Source organism: Hoplias malabaricus, chromosome 1, assembly GCF_029633855.1.
Source record: "Hoplias malabaricus isolate fHopMal1 chromosome 1, fHopMal1.hap1, whole genome shotgun sequence".
Lineage (NCBI taxonomy): Eukaryota > Metazoa > Chordata > Actinopteri > Characiformes > Erythrinidae > Hoplias > Hoplias malabaricus.
In genome coordinates this window covers 39,686,009-39,712,446 of record NC_089800.1, presented here as the reverse complement: position 1 = coordinate 39,712,446, position 26,438 = coordinate 39,686,009, and the positions used below count along the sequence as shown (strand labels likewise).

Sequence of the window (26,438 nt, the reverse complement as noted above, 5' to 3'; positions counted from 1 at the left end):
AGCAAAATTTCACGGATTTTGCTTCGGGGAAACTCCACCTTAAAGTGCTCTCATTTGGAGGCGACCCGCCAAAATGTTGCAGGTTCTTGCTGATTTTGTCGGGGCTTGACTAAGCCTGTATCAATAAAACCAGTTCCAGTCTCACATTAGTAGCTCATCACTGAGATGCTTCAAACAATAAAAATTGTATTAATAAATATATCTATTATTTTAAATCGTTTTCTTTTTTACTGGGGTTTGTTTAATGGTGCCGTGAATCTTTGTACTACTGTGTGTGTATACATAAGTGTCCTAGCCTTGTGTCGCCACCAAGTGGTGTATGCTGCATAACAAACCACTTTATTCTGAAAACTACCCCATGGCACCAATGTGCTATTATAGTTCTGTTATAAATATGTTATATGGTAGTGTAGCCCAGAGGGGTACATGTAGGCCAGTACACACAATTTTAACAATGCATTGTTATCATCATCATCCTTTTTCACCTAAAATCCCAAGAGTAATTACTGTAAAGTATTATGTATTCACTGTGAAACTGATGTTGAAAACTTTAGAAGAGAAACATCATGAATTAAGAAAAAAATCAAGCTTTCCTTTGAGTCATAATTCATGAGTTGTTCTTCCTCTGTAAATGACCCTTGCTCTGCTCAAATAATCTTCTTGAAATAACTGTAGGTTTCATATGTATCCTTAGGATTTAAAATGTTGCACAAACAGGTTAATGGAAACTGATCCATTGGGATTACACTCTTTTAATCTCAGTAATTCTTGTTTATTTACAATGATAGTCTCCATAGCTTTATCTCAGACTGTTGGACCTCCTCATGAATATCAAGGTCTTAAACATGCATATAAAATATATACAAGGCATTTTTAATATTCAACAGGTGGCATATAATCCATAATATTACTCCATTTACAAAATAATAGAAACTAAAATCCATTGTAAAGTACAATTACAAAATCAGTCTTCCTGATTCTGGTAATATGTCAGAAACACATAAGAGTACACTCATACCCATGACATACGTAGATAATTCTTTTCAGCAGTGGAAGAGAAGAAAGAGTTTTTGTGTCCTAAATTGTTAACGGAATAGAAAATTGTAAGTGAGACGTGAACAACGATCACAAAGAATCTATTTAATGAATAACCTATAAATCAGCATGCAATATTAAACAAAAATTTATTTTAACAATACCAGTTTATCTGGAATTGTACATTCAAGTAGTTTATGATTCCAACAAGTTTTGATTGAGATGTAAACCAACACAGTCAGAGTGGTCAAAAGTGAAATGTTAATTGTAGAGCAATTGAATCAGATTTATTTACTGGTACTGCAACACAACAACAGTCATTTTATTGTTTTTACCTAAAATAATCATTGCATCTACCTATTTTTAATGTATTTATTAATATTATTAATTTCCTTTTAAAGTTTTTTTTTTGTTTGACATCTTCAAAGTTGTAAAATGATATTGGGTTAATTCATTCATCTATCCAATAGTTAATTTATTTTCTGTAACCACACCATCATGTTCAGGGTCATGGTGGGTCAGGAACCTGATCATTTGTGCACAAATGAGCAACAAACGCTGGACAGGGTGGCAGTCCAACACATGACACCACACACTCAAACAGTCACTCTCTCACACAGCTATGGATAAGTCTACCAGCATGTCTATTTGGACTGTGGGAGGAAACCCACACAGGCACAGGGAGAACACAAACTACTCACAGTCAGTGACCCAAGGCAGGGCTGCGAGGTAGTAACATAACTGTGCACTGTTCCGACCCTAGGTTTGTGAATTTTAAATAAATTTGTTAAATGAAACAATCCAAAGAAAAAAAAATTATTTAGATGAACATAAATGAATATTCTACACTCATCGAAAAAACAGATCAAACTCTGTGCTACACCCGAAATGTTAATTACATCTCAACAATTGAATTATAGATAAATCCTGTGTGGATTTATGATGTGCTTTTTTATTTTAAATAAAACAGTCAAATTTAATGTCTCTAGAATGTCTCTTCTATTGGTCAGTGAAGTCCATAAATACAATGGATTGAAAGGACATGAGAGTGGTCATCATTGACACCAGTGTAATTCCAGAGGTGTATCAGAAAGCTCTCCTCATTTCATACTGTGGCCAGGTGCCAGTTGCATCCTCTTTAGCCCAGGGGATAGTGTCATTCAGTGCTGGAGGGTTATTCTCAGTCTCTTCTGTGGACAGGGTGGTCAGTTTGGCTGCAGATTCGCTGGATGTAGTCATGTAGGAGGAACATGTGAAGCTGCTGGCTGTGGGCTGGAAGGAGGAGTGATACTGACCATCGTCCAGAGAGTGAAGGGAATAGAACTGAGGCATGCTGGAGCTCCTGGAGGGCGTGCGGTACTGACCAGGACTGGATGCCTCTGAGCTGGACAGTGGCATGGTCACTGGAGCAGGTGCAAGTCCATCGGCACCCAAACCCTCCACTGCCTCCGTCCCTGCCCCCTCCCATGAATCCCTCTGAACAAACAACACAAACAAAACAGATCTAATTTACTGAGACCTACACCCAGACTGGCAGGAGGGCAAGATCTTATCACATCAGAAAGTGACAGTTTGGCCTGTAGTGTCACACTGATAATATCGCTTATCTCTTTGTTCCAAAAGGACAACAGGCCACTTCATGTGGACGTACGCATTGAGAGTGCAAAGTTAAAAAAAAAAAATCAAATCAAATTTATTTGTATAGCACTTTTTTTCCAACAACTGATGTTGTCACAAACCAGCTTCACAGAATTCCAGTAAAGATAAAGTTTTAACATGAAATGCAGAAATGTAAAGAATGTAAAAAAAATCCCTCAGGACAGCAAGCCAGGAGCAACAGTGGCAAGGAAAAACCCTCTCAGGGCAGAGGAAGAAACCTTGGGAGGAACCAAGGCTCACAGAGGGGGTGGCAGGGGGCTATCCTCCTCTAGTCAATCTAATCTAAAATGGCTGTGTATACACACCATGTGATTATTAAAGTAATGAGTACTAGGGATGGGGAGATTCACCGATTCACATCGGTGGTTCGGCACACATGTCTGCGATGCGACTGCACCGGTAAATTCAAGTTGCATCGGGTTTAATTTGCGGGTGAATTTACGGTGCATCTCATCTAGCCTTTTTGCATCGGCAAAAACCATGGTTAAATCGGGTGTTTTGTTTTGAAGTATCTATTCCTTATTGTAACGTATTTTCTGAGTCAACGTATTTTTTTATTGATTTCTTTTTTTTTTTCTGAGGCAACATAAGTCCTCAGGCACGGACTCAAGCACACAGACGTACACAACAAAAATGGAAGGAAACGAGAGCATTAGCAACGACAAAGAGATATTTAATGCACCAAAAAAGACACACAAATCAAACGTGTGACCATATTTTGGGTTTTTTAAGCGAAGTGGTCAACTTAACAAGATGCACTCAATCTGCAAGCAATGCCGTGGGGCTATAAAATACGTTAGTAGCAAGACAAACCTGGTGACGGCATGACGAACCTCCACGACGGCACGGTGTGGAGTAGCAGATAAGTCTAGCAGACAATAGTATGTGTTGGAAATCATAATTTTCTCTATGCAGATTTTCAGTACTGCACTTTTGAAAACTGTTCATCTTATATGTTTTATACATTTTGTATAAATAAAGACAAAGAATATAACTGAGTAATTCAACTGAATAAAATGTAATTCTCTGTCTGAATGTATTGAATTATGCATTTTTTATATTATGTATTGGTTTTACTCCGTTGAAAACAACCAGATGCATACATCCCTCAGATCGTTACAGAGAGTAAAGCAGAATTGTGCTATTGAGTTAAGAAAACTGATGGGTTAGGCTAATACATCCTCAAACCTCAACTAACTGTATCGAATTATTACTTATCAAACCAAATCCTCTTATAATTAAGTCATATCGTTATCAAATCATTTTTGAATTGCATTGTATCCTGAACAGGAGTGATTTGTATCTCATCGTATCGACAAGGGTTTTCAGTGTATCGCAATTATATCGTATCGGTGGCAGTGTATCGAGATGCGTATCGAATCGACCTTAGTGGTGAAGATATACATCCTTAATGAGTACATTTCAACACAAAGACACAAAGTGTCATTGATGTGAAGCACAATGCCACCCCCTTGTGGAACAGGGCCTTAAATGTGTGTTAGTTGTGAAACCTTGTGATACAATTCCTATAAGTGAGTGAGTATGTGTTTGAGTGAGGGAGTGTGTGAGAGAACTACTGAGTGAGAGTGTAGACTTTTCTTACCCTGTCTAAACAGCGCTGTTCAGAATAGCTGGTTTCAGCCACTGTTGAGAATGAGCCTCTTTTTACTTTCAAGTGCAAGGACCCAAGAAGTGAGGCGCAAGAGCAGAAATACTGGCTTTTAGTCTCTTTAGCTTTGTTCTTTTTAAAATATTTCATATTTAAAAACAGTACTCATTTATCCACACTGGTTTTGTGTGTTTTGCTCCATTTAATCACATCTCTGCTATCCATTTATGATGCAAGACAATATCTGAATTATTCAAATTTTCCCCCAGTTTTTAAGAGTTTGGCAGATCACGAAAACACGAAGATCTCCAAATTAATATTCTTATAAACTAGTGTTGCACTGATACCGAATTGGTATAAACACCGGATGCTTCCCCTTAAACACAGTATTGGTATCGGCTACAAAGAGCAACAATACCATATGCGTGTTGGAAATGGCCCACTACTCACTATTCCTTACATGTAGTACACAGGGCACTTTTTGGGACACACACCACGAGGTAGATACTGACGCTTGAATTTAAAGTCGGGGCATATTATAAACAGACTGGGTATTTCACACTACACGACTTTTTGTCAATTTTTGCGGAGACTGGGGATAACACATTATACGACCCCAAACTCCCCAACCAAACACTCGACTGGCGTTTCTTAGGAGACAAATAAATATGGATGTAAAACTTGATGCAGTTATTGTTTGCGCACACAAACAAGGTCCACAAATGAATATATATTAAAAAAAAAAAAAAAGCCCACATAATGTCTTTAGGTTGTGGATGGGAACACTTAGTCAGAGCAGTCTCAAAGTGCAGTGGGATCTCGAGATTAGTGTACTCGAGTGTACTTGAGGCTACGCTCCACCTTAAATGGTTCCGAACCATTAGCGTTAGCTGTAGCATGTACCATAGTGTGGTGACATTTAAGGTGGAATGGAAAACTAGTGTGTGGCGCACTGTTCTCCTACAGGTAATACTTGTTATGTGGGAACATGTGCATCCAGCACTATGCAATGTCTTGTAGTTATCCATAGCTTTAACGCTTAACCTGTCCTCCACCATAGAGCTCCACTGCACGTGCCTGTGTTTACTTTCTGTGCTCTGTTCTCATTGGCTGTTGACAGGATTGTTCAGAGTTGAGTTGGTGAAGAGTTCATCCTTCTACGTCCAAAGTCTGGTCGAAAAATAATCAATCGTGTTTGGTGGAAAAGCAATTGGGAGGGAAAAAAAAAAGGAGTCAGAGCTCCTGGCACAGTATACAACTTTCCCACCGACTGCACCAGAGCCTGCAGACTAGAGCCAACTCGACCGACTGGAAATCACAGATAAAACTGTGCTAAAAGTCGTGTAATCTAACCCCAGCTTTAACGCACGCCAAAGAACACTGACTTTGTTCAAGGAACCATAATGAAGCACGGTAACACAGGTCAGCAGCAAAGTACATTTCACAGTGACTGTACTTGGTATCGACAGATACTTGAACATGAAATATCAGTGGGGAAAAACGTGGTATCGGTGCATCCTTATTATAAACTAAGTAAGTGATTTTTTTTAAACAAACCATTTTAAAAATGTTTTAGTTTTAAAACATGGAGTTATCAAACTGCCTTAAATTTAACTAAATTCCTAACAATTTAACAGATTGAAAGAAACATTCTTCATCTATCCTTATTAGAATACCAATTCAGTGAGTAATTTTAAGATGAACTTTGTTAATTATTATTATTATTTTTTTTTTTTAAGTATAGAAGAAATATTTACTGAACTCTGAGGAAATGTAAAGCCACTTCATGGTTTTAGTACAAATGTTTCAAAGCCTACAAACATTTAGGATGCTCTATTTCGTAGTGTGCACAGTGTGAGGAAAAGTTTCATGGCATCACGTTACTAAGATTCTTACCAGTACAAAGTGGGACGTATCTCCAGGCAAGGGGGGCAGCAAAGTGGACAGAGCAGAAGAGGAGAAGATGGCGCTGCTTGCAGTGGGCAAAGCAGTGGAGCGGTAGTCACTGAAAGTCTCTGGATAATAAGAGTCTATGAAGGAAGGGTAGCTGGACGTAGACGCGTCACAGGAGACTGTCTTCCCATTCAGTGTGGAGGAGTAAACATCGGGGGAGAACTGCTTGCTGGAGGAGCAATACTCTGCTTCAGAGAGAAATGGCCTTCTCACACTGTAGTATCCCTGAAGCATATGAGAGCCTGGGTACAAAATAAATTCCATATGGTTTGTTTAATCTCAGCAGTCATGACATTTTAATGCTTTTATATTAGATTTATTATGCATACAACTTAAAGTAATTTTTTTTTGGTTGAATAAAATGACAATAATAATTATTAACATTAAGCATCAGTTACCATACAAATGGCAAAGCAGCAGGAGAAAAGAGCTTTGGAATTTAACTACATTCGCTTGAGTCCCAATGACCAGAAGGAAAAATGGGGGCAGTGGGAGTGAAGGAACAGCACAGTCTCCCCTCCCCACAACGGAAGTGTGGGTGTGCGTTCACTGCCCCTTGTGCTCTAGCGTGTGTTCACTGCCACAGATGCTTTAAATGCAGACGACACATTTTAAAGCTAAGGTAGGTGATTTGCCTTAAAGCATTTTAATTATAATTCTCGAAATACTCTTAACATACTGATAGCTGCCAGTAAGTTTAAGGATATGATGACATAAAGAAACAGATCCAAAAAAACAGCAAAGAAGTAAGTAATCTTATTGCTGGAGGGCGAGACTTTATCCTTTAACAGCAAGCCGATTGGCTCTTTATGCTAAAGGACTGGACTCAATCCATAAACAGAATCAGCGTTATGAGAATTTCAACCATTAATCGTTCCCTTATTTTTAAAGTTCCTAATTTGACCTCACACAACACTGTTGTCTCAAAAGTGAGCTTTTATCACGTCTCTTGAGCCATTTTTATTGGCCCCAGGACAGCGGTGTCTGGAGCCCCGCCCTGCTCATCGTAACGCATGTATGACATGCAGAAACGCGTGGTATTAGTCTGTGAGTTTCCTGAAGCGTTAAAACTGAACTGAAAAGACTAGAGTCACACAACTTAAACTTTTAAACTGAGTTGTTTAATTTTGAACAGAGTGTTTGTTTTATCAGTTACAGGTCCTGGTAGGGCCGGACTGGGACAGTTAAACAAAGGCTGGGAATCATGATTATGGCTCAGGCCACACACTCACAGATACTGTGTCTCCATAACTATGGCTAGTATGGTTTTTATGTGTATATTAAAGCCAAAACAATATATACATTATAACTATCCACTCTGTAATTACCAGCTCATTCATCAATTTATCTGAAAGTTATATAGTTGTACAAAAGGTAGTGTTGCTATCACACAGTTCCAGGGACAGTTTTTCCTCCATTTAAGCTACGCAAAACACAAACTCGGCAGTTTTATTGAGTGTGTGTGAGAGTGGATAATTTTTATATAGGCTACTTATTTTTTTACATGCTCATCACTGTAGAAAGACGCTGTGTTTTCCATTCTCTGAGTTTTGAAAATTATGAAAATGCGCATAAAACCTGAACGGGTTGGGTTCTGAATTAACCATAATGTTTCGGCTGGTGGCGCATGTAGCACAGTGTACGCTAAAGTGCCGAACTGAGCCACTGTTCCTGGGACCATAGACTTTTAACAGACTTTTCTTCACTTTCTCTTCACATATTAGAGCCACTCTGTTTTCATACCAGCACAACCTGAGCTTCACATTTTACTGCATATGTACAGCACTGCGCAAAAGTCAGAGATCACACAACATATATTTACTTTCTTATCAAAACATTAAGAACAAGTCGTATACGACAGAAAAAAGCCCCAACAATATTATATCAGACTTTTTGCTATAAAATTTGTTTTTGATATAGACTCCTGTAAAAAGCATTCTGATCAAAGCAAACCCTCACTCATCATCTCTCTGGTAAAGGAGCTGTCTTCTGATATTAATTTACAAAAGCGGCTGGAAACATGATTCATTTAGCATTTTTCTGCTGATAATTCTTTACTACGCATTACGTTTGGAAATTTGTTTGGATGGAAAGCCTTGTGTTTTCACAAGCAGTACTGTGCTGTTGAACTCTCCCGGTTCTCCCGATGGCCAGTCTGGATCAAACAGTGTCTGGGTCCGGGTCGTGGTCTGCCTATTCATGACCCCTGTTCTAGATGTTCTTATCGCTTTTGATGTTTATATGCTTTAGATGTTCCATGTTATCTTTTCTGTCTCTATTTTTATAGGTTGCTCAGTATTCAGGCATGTTAACACTGTCTATTTAATAAATAACCATCACTGTGAGTCCCTTGACTATCAGAGACTCACAAAACCCTTACACTAACTTATATTAAATATAACTTCTTTCATATTTAACTTTATAGATAAATAATGTCATGTGTTCATTTCAATGTTCTGTTCAAATGTTCTTTTTATTCTCCATATTGTTCTGAAAAATGCTGAAAAAATTATATTGATTATTGTTAAGCTTGTTATTATAATAGCCCCTGAAGTAAATGCTTGTCTCATTTTTGTACATAATTGTTTTATATACATTTTTTATAATCAGAATCAACAATGGAGACAGTAAAGATGTCAGAACTCACCAGTCATTTGGACATAGGGGCTCTGAGGAGATGACACCCCCTAAAAAACAAGAAAAAACAAGAATGGTTTGTCTTTGTTTTTGTCCTAGCCGTATATGAATATAATTGCATATACTCATGAACATGTACTCATGAAATTATTTCATTGGTTAATGGTGTGACAGCGGCTTGTTGAATACACTCAGGTAGATAAAGATCAGAAGTACCTGGTAATGTTCACATCAACCACCAGAATGGGAATGTAATGTGATCTTGTGATCATCTGATTTTGACTGTGGTGTTATTGTTGGTGCCAGAGGGGTTGGACTATTCCTATAATAACTGATCTCTAGTGATTTTCAACCAACAGTCTCTAGAGTTTACTCTAAATAGTGTGGTAAAGATAATACACCCATTGAGCTGTAGATCTGTGGACAGAAAATCACCTGGTTGATAGGAGTGGTCAATAGAATATAGCCAGACTGGTTTGAACTCACAAAAAAATGCTACAGTAACTCAGATAAACCCTCTGTTTATTTATGGTGGGCAGAAAAGTATCTTAGATTTATCAGATCCAATCAAACCTGGGGTTGGATGGGCTACAACAGCATCATTTTGGATTCTAATTCTGTGATCCAACAACAGAAAGCTAAGGCTGCTGTGGACTTATGATTGCCAAAACTAGAATGTTGAGAACTGAAAAAAATATAGCGAGAGCTGACCTGCGTCCCAGCTTGTGAGGGTGGTGCAATAGGGAAGGAAATGTTTTCTTGGCACATTTTGGTCTCAATAATGACCATTGGAGAACTGTTGCTGGCCATGTGCATTCTTTCATGGCTACAATTCACCCATCTCTAATGGATGCTTCAAGCATGAACCATGCACCATTCCACTAGGCAAAAATATTTCAAACAGGTTTCATGAACACAACAATGAAATTTTGTGGTCTTCTGGTGCCTTCATAGTCAATGTATCTAACCCCAAATTAACTTATTTAGTATGTGGTAAAACAGAAGATTCGCAGCATCAAAGTAGACCTGAAAAAGTATCCAGACGATCATGTCAACTTGAACTGGAATCCTGTTTTAAAATGTTATAATAATATGTATCATATATAATATGTTAAAATAAAAAAAAAATTATAATGATAATAAATAAATATCTCTCTCTCTCTTATATATATAGATAAATCTGCTTTATATACACTTATACCACAAATGGATTATATTAGAGAGAGAGAGAGAGAGAGAGAGAGAGAGAGAGAGAGAAGGATTAGTCTCAAAATACTTTATAAATGCGTAAATGTTAATCTACAAATTAAAAGTCACAAATACGTTTCACTATTCACAAATGAATACATCCCAATCTGTGTCTCACAGTCTGCAATTTGTACAAATACAGTTACATTCATAAATATATTTTTGGTTTTCATAGATATATCATCATTATATCATCATTCGTAAAGTCAAAGTCTTGAATTAAAAATTTTTCTGTAAATTGTTGAATCTGTGTTTGTGGATCAAGTCACTCACGTGAATTTTTTCATTTGGGTGCCGCAGTAAATGATGGACAGCTGACGCTGGCTGTGGATTGGCTAAATAAAAGTGATGACCAATGAGAAGCACATTTTCTGCCCAGCTCTGGGGTAAGCATTTGTCTCTCTGAAACAAATCACCCGTTTTAACAATCCAATCTCAAAAATACAGAACACAACGCGTCCAATACGCAACACAGCTTTTAGTGTCAGGATGATTTTAAAGTACTTTATTTGACAACCCTAGTCTGCAGCAAAATTAGGGAAATTCTGCTGGACTTTAATGTTGTTAAACTTTGGGCACCTCAAAAGTGTCCCACAGTGATCCCCCGCTCCTAACTAATTGTGCTATGAAGCTGAACTCAGCGACCAGGGCGTTTTTTTGTTCGAACATCCACATTAAATGTTATGCAAATGCGTTTCCATTCTGGTGACTTGTTCGCCTGCTGGCCACATTTGTGGATCAGGCTGCATTTGTGTTTGGATCGAAATGTGATCCACATACGTATAAATAATAATAATTATTATTCAATCACTGAGGGCGGCACGGTGGCGCAGTCACACAGCTCCAGGGGCCTGGAGGTTGTGGGTTCGATTCCTGCTCCGGGTGACTGTCTGTTAGGAGTTGGCGCCTCTAGTGCCGCGACCCTGAATTGGATAAGCGGTTACAGATAATGAATGAATGAATTCAATCACTGTCTATTTGCCCAGTTGTTTGTTTATAATAATATTAAACATTTTTTACATGTTTTTACATAAGCAAATAATATATATGTTATGTATGTTCTTATCCACAGTGATGGGTGAATACATACATACCTAAATAAAATAAGCAAAGAAAATGTCATCACCATCTTCATCAGGCTAATCATCATCATCATCAAAAACAATAATTAGAATACTAACTCAACTTTCTCAGGATAATAAGTGTAACAAACTTTTGATAAGTCTAATAAGCAAAAACATTGAAGAGTTATATGACAAACTACATAAATTCTATAACTCCTCTATGCGGTTTGGAAAGTACAGTCAGCAGAGCTCCGATGCTAAACTACAGACACAGAGCCTTAAACTAGAGGCACAGAGCTTCTGTACTGTTTGAAAAGCAGAGTTAGCAGTGTACAGGCTCTAAACTAGAGACCCAGAGATAATCTTTGCATGAAAGAGCTGATATCAACATAACTCTGGCTGCAGGGTAAGCAAATTTTGAGGCATTTATTTGAATGTCATTTGCCCGTCCCAAGACTTCCCCATATGACCTCTCCATGGCTCAGTGCGGCTCTGAAGGTAGGTTATGGAAAACAGGCTGTTAAAGCTAATCAACTCCCAGCAGAGCTGTGCTCTTGAGAGTAGCAGAGACAGAACAAACCACGGTATCATCAGAGACCACTACAGTGACAGCAGCCTAAAAGTGGCCAGTTTTTCCTACACAAATATTTAGTGACATTTCTTTAAAAGTCTATTTTTTAAAATTAATATTGAACATATATTGTTTGTTCAGTGACTAAATCATCCACTCATTAGTGCCAGGGAAGGCTATGTAAACACATGCAAAACTGTAGACCTGAAGAACGTGTTTGCCATCAATAAAATACAATAATAGAAAAATAAGTTGTCATTTTTATGAGTTTCATTATTCCCTCCCTTCAAAGGCTAAACTGATAGCACTGACAACATTGCAAGCAAGTGGTTTATACAGCAAAATAAGTAAATAAATACATCAATTTTAATAATCAAATACAAATCTAATTTTCTAATCACATTCTGGGAAAATTGTGATTCAACAAAAAACATAGCTCCACACACTTGAAGGACAACACTAACTCCCCTGTTCTGTGACATTATCTCATAACGCTAAGATTTGTTCTTAAACAGAGAATCGGCTCAACTAAACAATGTTATGCATTTAAAAGAAATTTAAAACATGAACATTTAAAATGTTCTCTATTACTTAAAGAATTTCCAAAAGATTTGCAAGTTTCAACTGCCGAGAAAGGACAACTACTATAATAAAGCCTGCGATACTCAACTCCTTCCACAGTTCAGTGGAGAAGCTAAGACACAGTACACACAGGTGTTCAGTGCTCCATCCCACTAGCAGAAACTGTTTTCATTCAAGTGTTTATTCAGCACTGATTGGCTGAGCATGCTCTCTATACACACAAGCTTTTCATGTGTTCCAAGGAAGTCAAACTTAAAGGGGACTTCCACTCATTTTCAGAACTGACGCATCACTCTGTCACTGCAATGTAAATTGAGTTTCTAATCGCAGTTTTGTGCTGCAACTGTGAGTCTATAACTTTCCAGTGATGTCACAATGCAGCCTCCTTAGACTGTTCCACTTGTGTGACATTGATTATTAAGACGTAACGCTACCTTGGCTGCAGCCTAGGATTTGGAATGCAGCTATTATGAAACAACAAAAGCAATAAGTTTTTAAATGTATGACATTTTTGAAATTAATATTTACATATTTTTTAAAGTAATTTTCCACTACTACCCCAAAACCTGATTAAGAGCATCAGCTCACTATAAAGCTCTTGGAATAGGGCCCTTGTTAACTGAGAGTGAGCAAGTGTGCAAGTGAGCGGGCATGTGTTTGAGTGTCTGAGTGATTGAGCATGTCTGTAAAGGCTGCTTTTGGCATGTCCGTAGATCCACACATGTAGATCATAACGTAGAGTCTTTTGGTGGATCTTAACAGAACTATAAACCAGCCTAGAGTATTTTGTGAATGAGTGAGTGAGTGTTGGAAATACAATACAATTTCCATATGGTGCTTTTACATTAACCACAGGAAAATACAACATGATAATACAGTTCCACTGATGTGTAGGCGTGTGCATAATATGTGAGTATACAAAATTGGTTTCAATAAATGCTATAATTCATCAAATAATTATTTCCAAAAATATTTGTAGGCCTAAGGCAACCAGAACTTGAGAGGGGTGTTCTGACAGCTTGAAACCGCACTAGTGTTAAATTAACACATAGTTTACAGTGGAGACTCTGCAGGTGCTCAGTTTCTATTTGTTTTTGCCCTGTGCACCTGTGTCTGTTACTGAAGGAAACACCTGAGGCCATTAGACTAACATTAAGATGAGCTGGAGTCCCCTCATATTACAGCAACCAAACCATGAACTCATCAACCTCCTTCCTGCAGTTTGGAGTAAGATTATTGTCAAAAATAAACGTGTGCATGCTAATCTACCTTCGTACATAAATATTTAAGTTTCTGGGCGGGCTTAAAGCACCCATTACACCTCATTAGTCAGTCTGAGCGAACACCTGTTCTTTAGCAGCTCTCTGCAGTTAAGATAAAAGTCCCAAACTCTTAAGACTCTCCATGAACACACATGTATTATCAGTTTGTCTGAAATTATATGTATACTGTGTTTTAACAATAAAATTTAACATGGGGTGGGAGATTGCACTTATTTTTTAAAGGATTATAAAATCATCTTAAAATTAAGTTTCAGGAACTTAAATATGATTTGCCTGCTCACAGTTTAATTATTGATAATGAACATGGGAGTGTATTATAATATATCTATCTATTAATGTAGTTCTCTGTGAAATGCACAGTTTCAAATTGAACAGAAAGTTTATGATTCTACACACCGCTGGTTCCAGATTTTCATTCTTCACTTCATACTCTATAAGGCAGATACAAGATGAAGGCCTCATATGAAAGCTGGAACTATCCTCTTTCCATTGGAGCAGTATTATTATGTAAAATATGGACAATTAATGAGGAATCTGCTTCAAATATAAATGAATATTAATATATACAAAAATGTCATCAAAAAGTTATAAATTGTTCATCAAATCAATGGGCTGGTTCTTGGGATTATGTACTGAAAAAGCATTATTCAGTCAAGTATTCAGATTTCTATATAGGAAATACTTGTTATCCTTGATTCTGGGAAAACCATAATTCATTCATTCATCTGTAACCACTTATCCAGTTCAGGGTCACAGTGGGCCCAGAACCTACCTGGAAACATTGGGCGCAAGGCGAGAACAGACCCTGGTGGGGGCGCCAGTCCTTCACAGGGTGACACACACACACACACCTGCGGACACTTGAGTCGCCAATCGACCAATCAACATGTGTTTTCGGACCATGGGAGGAAACGGGAGCACCTGGAGGAAACCCATAAAGACACAGGGAGAACACACCTCACAGACAGTCACCTGGAGTGGGACTTGGAAAAACAAATCACCTGTACTAATATATATCTTTGGCTATATAACTTGTATGTTTAAACTTGGCATCACTGAGATTATCCTAAAACTAACAAGCTCTCATCTGTCTTTCTACAACTTTTCTATCAAATATGAACCACTATATTCATCAGTTACCACATGAAATAAAACACAGAAATGAGGCTCTAATATGTAAAGAGACTAACACAGGTAACGACATAAGGGGACACCATAAGCTTTCATTTGATACCTCTCTCAGCACTTCAAAAGAAGGTGCAGCAGACCACACAGGTGCAATATATCGAATCGATTGGTCGTCTGCTCGATGCATTTTGCTTGTGAGTCCAGTGACATTTTTGACAGTTGCTGTGTCCAAAATGGCTCCCCATATTACTCAATATACAGTGCACTATTATAGCGAACTGAATTCAGGAGGGTAGTGAACAATTTCGGACACTAACTCATGCAGGTTTTTAACCAAACAATGCGGTGCATTGTGGGTGTCTGCTAGTGTACATGGGTTGTACACCAACTTTTGCGATGCATTGTGGGATTGTTTGAGTGCACTGAAAATTCTGCACTAGGCTTTTGGACACTCATACACAACGGCGGAACCCAAAAATAGTGCAGTATACAGTGAATATGGCGCAGTTTCTGACACACTGAGCGTTTTGTCACTTTTTTCAATTTGTGATCATAATCTACAAGTTGTACCCGTAATAATTCAAGTCGTATGCATAAATCTTTATTAGCGTATACTTTTAAATTTGTATTCGTACAAAACACACACACACACCAGACTTATAGGTACGACTTATATATTTATGCACGAATGTAGTAATATTACTCCATACCCATGTTAATTACCTAAAGAGAAACAGCTTAAAGCAATAGTACTGTGATTTTACTCTTAATTATTTTGGCTTCTTCGATTTACTACTTGAGCTAAAAGGCTAATTCTAACAAGTAACAGAACTTGTAGTCAAACAAACTGCCTAATAGCAGGTCCAAATAATTATACACGTCTCAAATGGCCTAAAGGACTTAATCCCTGATCAAAATGAATTAGTTTAAAGCATAAAATGATTTTATCACAAGTCATTGGGTGACCAGATGTGAGATGGTGAAAAAGAGGACACGTGTTGAGGGGGGGGGGCGCATGAGCTCTCGCCCCTCGCTGCCGTTGTATGCGTAGCTGAACCCATGTGTGCTTTTAGGTCATTTATACCTTTATTTGCTACACATGGGAAAACGTGAATTTCTTTTTTAATTCATCCGAGAACTTACATTTACGTTTCGGCATAGCTGCTCGAGGGTGGGTACCCGAGCTTAGCCTGACGTAAACAAGGACTACTGACGTGCAGACTGACCAATGAAGGTTATCGATCAATAACGGTAGCTCTACAGTCAGACCGTCCAATCAGAAGATTTTAGGCTACTTTACCACCGGTGAAAAGCTCCAAAAGATCATCCCTTGCTCACCACATCACAGTATGAGCTCCTGTGAGCAATGTGAAGTTTTTACGTAAAGTCTTCGTGAATTCAAAGTTAAAGACGTTCCTTCATAGATTCAGTGTACACCCGCAATACACCCGTAAAAAATCACAAGGATTCGCTCACAGCTCTCAGCAGGCGGGTCAGAGGTGATTGACACCTCTGTAAACCAAGAGCAGGGACTCAGACGAAGAAAAATAGAGACGATGTGTCGAGATCACTCAGCGGAGAAACGTAAAGCTCAGATTCAAATACAGCGTTTTCGCCCAGTGGAGCTTAACAGGGTCATTTACAACGTTTCATATAAATAAATAACAGGAACACGCCCCGTTTGATGTGTTTCTGGTGCTGTTAGGCGCGATGCCATGCGTTGGTCAGATCCACGGCTCTTGGTTACGTTTCTCCGCTGTTCACAAGCTCAACAGGACGGCTCTGAACTCGGAAACATTTACACAGTATTACATCTCACTCTGGTCTGCATCCACGATAAACAATGACCCTATCATGACTCTAACAGTTTATCTTTGGCTTTGGCTCATTTTGAGTAAAGTCACTTACAAATATTTGTAGTCGTGGGTTGCTTTTTGGGCTTGTTTCTAAAATGTTGCCTTTTTTGCTTCATAGAGATAATGCCCACGAACATAAGCTAAACGTGTAATATTTTCACGGTATGGAAGTCATGTTCATGTGTTGCCATCTATTGGCGACAGGATGCAATTACTGCCCCATTTAAGGTGGAACAGAATATCTGAAGAAGAAGCTGGCGAATAAGAAGCCAATTTCAGCGTTGTATATATTTTTTTCTGTATTCCACCCTGACAAGTAAATAAACTTAGGAACATTTCTCATTGATGGGAGTATCGGCTGATGTTATTACGGTGTAAGCGACTTTACAGAGAAATAAGCCTAAAATTGGGTCAAATTAACACACCTGGGGACACATGGTGGGACTAATACACGCAATGACTACAATTCATTCAGATATCTGAAAATGTATTTTGGACTAGTCGAATGTGAATTTGAGATATTTAATATTAGATATTTAATATTAATTCTGGATTTATGACTTATCAGATGACGAACTCGCTGACGTCATTAGAGATATCTTAAAAGACATTTTCAAAATATAACTGTAGATATGTTAAATTACTGTTCTTACTAGTCAGATTGTAAATGCATATATCTTAAATTGTGAGGTTGACTAGTCAAAATATAACTATCACTAGTCAAAACTCTGTTGTGGCCAGTGTCCAGTATTTAATTAAAGATAGTCAGACGAAAGCTATTTTACGTTAAAACGGCTTGCCATGCGAGGCGGCTCACTGGAAAAAGCCATGGTTCCAATAATCAGGAACAGAAACGGTTCAAGAACCAGAGTTCTTTTGGTGGAAATGCGCTATGGTTGACAGCAACAAATCAGTGTTTTGTTTGGTTAAACAAACCTCGCGATCTGATTGGTCCAAAACAGGGTCAAAAATCCACAACTGCAAAAAGAGATTCACACAAGCAGCAGAGAAGGTGAATGTGTGGATTTTTTTCCACCACATTCAAAAACTCCTACTGTCACATTTGGAACTTCAAAAATGTTTGCTCTGGCACATTTCAAGACATTTGAGAGGTACTGATTCACACATCCACAACATTTGATTTACAAATGTAAATCTTTTCTACATATTTAAAAATTATTTCTATATATTACAAGTATTATTTCTACATATGTGAATTAAAATTATTATTATTGTTTTTGTTTTAAATATGAGCATTCCACTATATTTGTGGATTTGAATTTTACGTGTATGTAGTTGTTCAAACCCAGTTACAAATTCCGTTACATCTGTGAATATTGTTTTACAAGCTCAAAATCTTTTTGAACCTTTTTTGTCTCCATACAAATGTAAGTCACCAAACTTGCATCATTTTCAATGATTACATAAGTGGGAAAACAGAATTGCCTACTACCCCATATTTGTTTTCTGGCATTTGGTACCAGCCATTAGGTATTAAATATTTTTAGGAGATGTTTCTGAGAAGACTACAAATTAGATCAACTGCCTGTATATGGAAGGGGAAAGTCAAAGAAAATATGTTTGCAAAACTGGAGTCAAAAAAGTAAATAAATAAAATGTACTAATCACGTAAGCAGTGATAGATAACTAAAACAGTCCTCATCAATTAAACTGACCTTAAAGCTTCACTCATTGAGAGGCCAGAGACTACTCTTGCTTCAGATCTGAAACCACAAATGTTTGTGTCAGAAAATCATTGAGTCTAAAAATGTGCCACTGTATTAAGCTCATACTGAAAAGGAAATGGACAAAAAAGGAGAACAAATGGAGCAAAGAAGCTGTATGTTTTCTCAGAGCAGTGAAGCAGTTTTAAAGCCCAGACTTCAACATCAGTGAATTTGTCAGGGATTAGTTTGATTGTAAGAAACAGAAAATACAACCAAGTTCTGTGACATAATTTTAGATATAAACAGATTTCAACAAAAACTGAATGACTTCCTATGACATAGGTTTTTGTCCTGATTTTGAAAAAAGAATAACATATGCTAAATATATATATATATATATATATATATTTTTAGAAATTATAAAAATGAAGGTGATGGTCTCTGACATTTGCACTTTAAACACACTTTAAAACCCTGCATGCATGCATATATATATATATATATATATATATATATATATATATATATATATATATATATATATATATATGTGTGTGTGTGTGTGTGTGTGTGTGTGTGTGTGTGTGTGTGTGTGTTTTATTTCTCATGTTCAGCAAGGATTATGTAAGAAAGACTTCCTACTGTAGCTGTTGTTGAGGCAGCAAGCCTGGCAAGTGTGTCCCATTGTTTTGTGTCATGTTTGGACCTGAAAGCTGTGGCCTGAGTTTGCTGCCTGCAGATGGCTTTTCTCTCTAAGTTAAAAGGCCATACACTAACAAAGCCACTTGAAAATAAGGCTGCCTTTGTTGTTAGCTGCACTTGATTTGCCCGAGTCCCTTTCAAAATCTCCTCTTCTTTTCAGCTATTGTAAGATGTCTGTGACCACAGTGATCCTCACTGGAGGCTTACAAAGTCTGACACTTGCTTTTATTTAGTTTTGTTGTGCGTCACTGAAATCATGGATGCACTTACACTGTTACATAATTTACTCATTTAATGTACACCTCAGTGATTGATTAGTCAGTACTGACCATTAGAATTTGAATGACAGTACAAACTGACCTTATTTTGTATACTGAAAAAGGGTTAGACAGAATTTCAGCCTGCCCTGGGGTTCTTTTTTTTGCCCCAAAAAATCAGGAAAAATGGAGGAGGAGGGGAGTGAAGGAAGAGCACTTTCTTTTCTGAAAACATCCACAGCTGACACCTAACCTCCAACTGCTCCCCAGGTGCCAGGATTACTGACTCATGGTGTGCACATTTGTTTTCTGTCACACTGGGTTAAATATATTGGAGTTAAGTATTAATAACAATTTTGGGAGTTGGACCACACCCAAACACCTCTCCTCAGCCCTATACATACCCTCCAGACTCACATCACTTCCACAACAGACAAACTCACTCCCTCCTCCACCATGTCTCCCTGCTTTTCTCCTCGTGTCCAAATTTCCAACGGAGGGGCTCGGCATCACATACATTTCTATGCTGCTCTGAACTCCTGCTCAAACTCTGAACAAAAAGACATCAAATGTAAACGCTGAGAAGTGACCAAAACACAATCACACACCAAATATAAACAGTGCTCAAAAACAAGAGAGGAAGCTCCCAGCAACATTAAAAATATATCCTATGTTTAGTACTGGGGCAGGTTTACAGTACTAGCCTCGTCACTGAAGTATGAGGGTCGAAAATACAAAAACAAAATAATTGTTTATTAATCCTAATTGTGGTAAAATTTACAATTAATCGTGATATAGATTTGTGCTCATATTGCTCAGCACTAGTCTTAGGTTATAAACAGTGTCACTCATTGGCTCATGCTGTTTCGTATTTTTGATATTGAACCTTGACATTATGTGCATGTTATTCTAACTTTTCAACTTTTTTACACTCATACACTCTCTATCCAAATGTCTGCAAACTTCTCCTCTAAGAAGTGACTACCACTCGTTTAAGTTCCCATTCCCATCCCATTTCAGTTCAGGTAAGTCCTATTACTGAAATTGATTTTCACTTGAGTGTCACAGACTCTATAATCCACTGAAAATTATTGCTCACAGAATGGGATGCCTTGGTGCTCCCATTTGCCTAAAGTCATATAAGGCAAATTGCACCTTTACTGTGGTGTTGCACATGAGCCTAAATTCATTATGCTCAAAGCCATGGGTTGGGAAAAGCATATAACCCCCCCCCCCCCCCCAGCACTGGGATGTTGAGTGTTGGCATTTAGTTCTTCGGAGGGAAGGTGTAAATAGCTATTGGATCTAGAAAAAAAACATCTGTACCTGACCTCACTAATTTTCTTGTGACTGAATGGCATCAAGGGTGGCACAGTGGCGCAGCAGGTAGTGTCGTGTTGAAGTCCTGCTCTGGGTGCTTTGACTGTGAGGAGGTTGGTGTGTTCTTTCTGTGTCCGCATGGGTTTCCTCCGGGTGCTCCACTTTCCTTCCACAGTCCAAAAACACACGTTGTATGGTAGATTGGCATCTCAAATGTGTCTGTAGGTGTGAGTGTGTGAGTGAATGTGTGTGTATATGTGTGTATATGTGTTTTTGTGTGTATATGTTGGGTGTGTTCCTGCCTTGCGGCCAGTGATTCCGGGTAGGCTCTGGACCTACGATGAATGAATGAATGAATGGCATCAAGTGCTCTCAGTTCACATCATGTTCAGATATCAAGTGTTGAACCTCATAGAAGTGTACAGTCTGTAGCTGCAGAAATGTAGGGGGCAAACAACTGTCTGACAATACCTTGATGCAAAATAATGGGTCTTTTACAGCATTGCTTTCAATAATCATTTCTTGGCACCTTCAGTATTAAAAGAGTGGGACAATTCTTAATAAATATTGGTTTATTTGTGCTTCCACATTCTCAAAAATGGCCAAAGGTTCATGCATAAAATTATGAGAGCAGTGCCCAACATACTGTATCCTGCTACACTTTGCCTGTATTTCCATCTCTTATTTGTGCAAAATCACACAGAAGGGAGTCCTGTATGAGACAAAAAGGACTTTGCCTTGAAAGGATGACTCTCAGTAAGACAGCTGAGGTCCTTGTTTTGGCTCATGGCTGGCAACAATGGAGGACTTGTTTGTGGTGTGCAGGAAGAGTAATGGTGCTCTTGGACAGGTGTGTGAGACGTGAGCCTTTGCATAGGCCAACCACACACCAAAACGGCAGCTTCTCTGCCTCGCCTCACCTCGGCCTACTGTGCCTCACACTCACAACCATTAGCACTGTGCTTATTGTTACTGGGACCTTTTCAGCTGCTTGTGTTTAGGTATTTGCTGAGAGGCTTTACATGACCACATGGAGGATCAGAGAAAAGGAAAAAAGCAAAAAAGAAAAGAAAGAAAGAGACCAAAAGACTGACAAAAGGGTCGCTGGAATAAAACGACAAGCCTGAGAGTAAATAAAGTGCAAAGCTACTAGATAGTCAACAGCAACTGTTTTCAACTGTCTGTCTGTATTCATAAAATAAGAGTGGCGTGATGGCATGAATGGAGTTGAAGAGAGTAGATAGGAACAATAAAGAAGGGCTGAATTTCAGTTGAGCGTAATGGCCAGCTTGAAATTAGATGTTGGACTTACAGTAAAACGAGGTCCATTTGTTTGTCGTGACCTCTTTTCTGCTAAGAGGTCTTTGACTGTGTGCTTGACCCTCACCCCCTGGTACACTCGCTTGGAAAACTCTGGAAAGGAAGGCAAAAGACATAATAAATGCATCGTAATGGTAAACACATTCATATTTAGGACACACTCTTTAACACACACTCATATTCTGTAATGATCAGAGCTCAGACCTATGTGTTTTGTTTCCAAACCAATCCATTAATTTAATAATTTTCCAAAAAAATCTGCAGTATTTCCATAGACTCAAAGTTAAGTCTAAGATATTTGTTGCCTTTTCAGGATCTCAGGATCATCTGTTGGTGACAGCTATGAGATTATGAGTACCCTTTTTTTATTATTATTTTGAATTTGTAAATAATTTGGTGAATTTTGGAAACTCCTGTTTTTCATTTGTTTTCCTTTGACGTTCCCATCTCTCAATCAAATGAGAAATGAATAACTTCATTTTATGTCTATTGGAGCTAGAAATAAAATACAATAAAAAGTGGCCTATGAATTTTACACTGTACTATATGTTTACACATTATTTGCGTGATTAATCATGTCTAGAAATTATTTCTCTGTTGAGGCAGAAAGTTTTCTCATTTGAATCGATTATCAGTGGTGTGTAATGCATATTACAAACTAGTTCGAATGTACTGGCGCCCCCTTCAGGGTGTGTTCTGCTTTGCGCCCATGTATGGAAGCAAATCTGTCTTATCAGACTTTGAAATATTACCATCTTTGAATTTGAAGCACTGATTTTTTTTTTACTGAAATTATGCATCTGAATTTTGCTGCTTTTGAATTTAAGTCTTCAGATTTACACCTCTGAATATTTTGCTTTGCAATTATGCATCTGAACTCGTGAATTTTCAAGAGCACATTTTCACTGTTATTATTCAAGGTTAAGGTTATTCAAAGTGTCTCAAAAATCTGAAAGGCTCACTAAAGACACAATATAACAGACTATTGATATCCTGAAGATGAAGAAATTCTACTGTGGAAATTTTTTGTAATGGCCCTGTGAACATATATGTTTTATGGAAATAATTCTAGATTTATATGACTTAATTCAGACTGTGGAATTTGCATTTACATCCCTTTTAAGTCGCCACAGAGGCCCCAGTCATGTGGACACACTGTTCATGATCAGGAAAATACTGCTGTAATTGTTAGCTGCACACTAGCCAGCTAACAGGACAATGAAATAAACATCATGGTATAAGATGTATTTTCTTTCAGTAAGCTTTGCTATCAGATTTACAGATTTAACCCACTGCTGAGTCTATAATTATGGTTGAGCTAAAGAAAACCGTATTCAAAAACAGAGATGTTACTGCTATGGACTGTTGAAGGGGCCCATTTTAATTTGATGAATTATGCTAAACTCCCCAGACATTTGTGATTCTTGGTTTAAAGCATTCAACAAAAAAGAGGACCCTGTCTTTGTTCTGTTTTTTAACTTTATATTAATGTAAGCCAAATACTGCACTCATTAGCCATATCCTTAATTTTGAATTATTAAGGTATTAAAACTATTTATATACATCAATATTTGTGAAATATCCATAAACCATAGCTTCACACAAACAACATTCAGCCATAACATTAAGACTGCTTCCTTTTTGTCCACTTGCTAATTTTACTAGCTCCTTAACACTCTTTATTTCAACAATTTCAAACTGTAGTCTCCTGTTGCTCTGCATGCCTTGTTAGCATCCTTTCACCTTGTTCTTTAATTAATAGTCACAGGAAATGTTTTGGATAGTTTATATAATTATATAAATACCTGGGTGTGCATTGGAGGATTTATTCCCACAATTTTGAAAAAAAAAAAAAAACTAAATTGAATTCTCATTTGAGGATGTAGTCTATTAGAATTTTCCTCATCCAATGTTGGAAATTCTGAGTTATTAGCTCTGCTCAATCATAGAATAGGACAGGTACCATCAAGCTATTATACTTAGCCAATCACATTGTAAGAGTGCAAATAGATGTGGTAAAATATGGCAAAACCCAAAATGTGGGTAATGCTGTTTATCTAAAACACATTACATGTGTTAATTTACATATCCATTAAACACATTTGTTTTGCATTCTTGATTCACAATTATGTGCTTATATTTATATATAATACTTTATAATTATACTGCTTACTAAATCACTACAAATAACATTCCTGGGTAGCACGTCTGCTTTTAAATAAAGTGGAATATTTGCAATTTAAAATTTCTGAGATAGGAAGTTGCATGCAAAAGCCATCGTAGCATTATGTAAAAGACCCCAGATTTATGAATGACTAAAGGTGAACTGAAGGAGAATAATGAGGGGTACTGCCAGCAGGGGCACCACACACACAAACACACACACACACACAAAATTATAATACATTTGTTTAAAATAGTAATTTTTAAAGGCAGTTCAGGAATGCACCTTCAAAATTATGATTTTTACCTTGTGAAGTTCCAGAGTAATCTTCCTTGCTCTAAAATAAGTTCCTTAATAGGCCAACTGCTTAGGTGTAGTTGTCTTTAACCTCTTAATCATAAGTAATTTAAAGGGAATTTCATGAAATTCACTGATTTTTCAAAGTATGTCTTTATAAATGAACACACTGAGTAATTGATGCATGAAACATTTGTACAGTAGTTCTGAAATGAGGTTTTAAGAAGTGAACTTTAAAAAATCCATTCATGGTGAGAACATATTGTCACCGTTCAAAGAAAATAGTAACTTTATAGGTTTATAGGAGAAGGAAAAGCATTCAGCAGAAGTGAATGTAAATAAAAAAATGTATTCCAAGCAATTTTGAAGCATTGCCATTGGTCCATTCACCATTAATATTTTATACAATTTGAAGGACAGCTGGTGTTCAAATGATGTAGTAATTTAAAAATCTACAAAAATGGAGATGCACATTTGTTCTTTCGACTGCGATGATATCCAGGGTGTAAGGCAAACTAAACCCCAAACACATGTTTCTGTTTTGTATGTTAATGGCTTTACATTTTTTATAATAAAATTATAATCAATATTCAAGTAGGGAGCCTGATAATTTTATGAATTACCAGGCTCCCTACTTGAATGTATGAATGACTGGGTGAGCATGTAATGCCCTGCAATGGACTGGAGTTCTATCCAGTGTGAGTGTCCTGTGCCTAATGGCACTGCCAGAATCCATTTCAAGATGTTAGAAGTGAGGGAAGAGGAATGAATGAATGACTGAATAAAAAAGCTATAATTGCATTAGACATTATGATCCCTGGTTATTATCACCATCGCTATATATTTCTCTAAAATAAACAATTTCACATCAGAATTTCACATAGTAAAGTTTACCTCTTAATGGGTGAATTACACAGAATAAAACAATGTGGAATACTTCTTTAACTTTAGGTGTAAAAGAAGGGAATTGAATTTGGGATCAATATACAGGCCTTAAAGGTTTCAAAAACTACAAAATATAATCAGCCCCAAAACCGAAAAACAACCATAGACACAAAAATATTAAAAGGCTTAGAGAATTTGATGAAGGGAAGCAGCTCTACAAACAGAGGCCAATAAATGACCTTTACAACCCAGCTCTTTAACATCTTAAAATGTTTAATATCCAAACCCATATATAAAGTTCATAAATGCTCTATAGAATGTGTTGTAGATTGGTTTTAAGCCTGATCTTACCAGCTTCCATGTTGCAGGTGTTTCAGGTTTGTGACTGAGAGAATGTTCAAAGCCAGTTCTCTATCCCAGTATGACGACTGTGTCTTCTCCAAAAGTCTCTCTGAGTTTGATCATTATATCAAGATGTCATATGACAAGAGATGCTGCTGAGCCCCAGGGAAACCTTTTCTTGGCCACCGAATGTGTATGCAGCTTTTGAAGTGACCATCACCCATTTGTTTAAATGCAAATAACTGGCAGGACGTTTTTCCAATATTTGCATCCAGGTTCTAGATTAGAGAGGAAATGACACAAATGACAAGGCAACATGCTGTTGGTTGATGTTTCTCTTGTTGATATTATATGTACAGTATATATAATATGGTATCACGTTTTGTACTGTCGATAAACTGGTGCCAAATATCAATTATTATATTGAAACAGTCAGGTGCTTTTAACAGACTCCCCCTAAAATTTGACTTATCAAAGTCACTACTCCATGACTCCATGTGGTGGCACTAATGAAGTCTAATGAAGTTACTAGGGTGAAATTGCAGTGAAGAAAAAAAATCTCTGGCAAGCACATCTTCTTTCAAGTAAAATATGTCTGGGCCAACTACGGGTTTTACAAAAATTAAGGCACAAACAAAATGGACAAAGACTTTTCTTTTGTGATTTGCATGATCTGCAATGTAAAAAATAAAGCACACAGAGGCATGAAGCTAAGTGGTGCACATTGTTGTACTTTGTCTCATATTGTTTGACATATGAGCGGCACGGTGGTGCAACAGGTTAGTGTCGCAGTCACACAGCTCCAGGGACCTGGGGTTTGAGGGTTTGAGTCCCGTTCCGAGTGACTGTGAGGTGTATT

The 26,438-nt window shown here is 37.5% G+C and overlaps 1 protein-coding gene across 2 annotated transcripts; it reads right to left on the bottom strand.

The window, feature by feature from the left end:
• Window positions 1–414: 414 nt before the first annotated feature.
• si:ch211-213d14.1 (POU class 2 homeobox associating-factor 2) lies at window positions 415–25,723 on the bottom strand. Of its 2 annotated transcripts, XM_066685351.1 has the most exons (5): window positions 25,589–25,723; window positions 21,884–21,984; window positions 8,904–8,943; window positions 6,200–6,498; window positions 415–2,511 (listed from the first exon to the last, which is right to left on the bottom strand). In XM_066685351.1, exons 1-5 carry the CDS (start codon window positions 25,596–25,598, stop codon window positions 2,122–2,124), a joined length of 840 nt encoding a protein of 279 aa, XP_066541448.1. In that variant the 5' UTR covers window positions 25,599–25,723; the 3' UTR covers window positions 415–2,121. The 2 variants fall into 2 exon arrangements, with proteins under 2 accessions (XP_066541448.1, XP_066541457.1); XM_066685360.1 differs by lacking the exons at window positions 21,884–21,984; window positions 25,589–25,723 and adding an exon at window positions 16,678–16,775.
• Window positions 25,724–26,438: the final 715 nt, after the last annotated feature.

What these genes read in the sequence shown, in the direction of transcription:
- si:ch211-213d14.1 (XM_066685351.1), bottom strand. An exon ending in CAAATGGACCTCGTTTTACT is followed by an intron (nt 8,944 to 21,883) that starts GTAAGTCCAACA and finishes CTTGTTTTTTAG; the next exon opens with GGGGTGTCATCTCCTCAGAG. An exon ending in CCCCTATGTCCAAATGACTG is followed by an intron (nt 6,499 to 8,903) that starts GTGAGTTCTGAC and finishes TTTTGTACCCAG; the next exon opens with GCTCTCATATGCTTCAGGGA.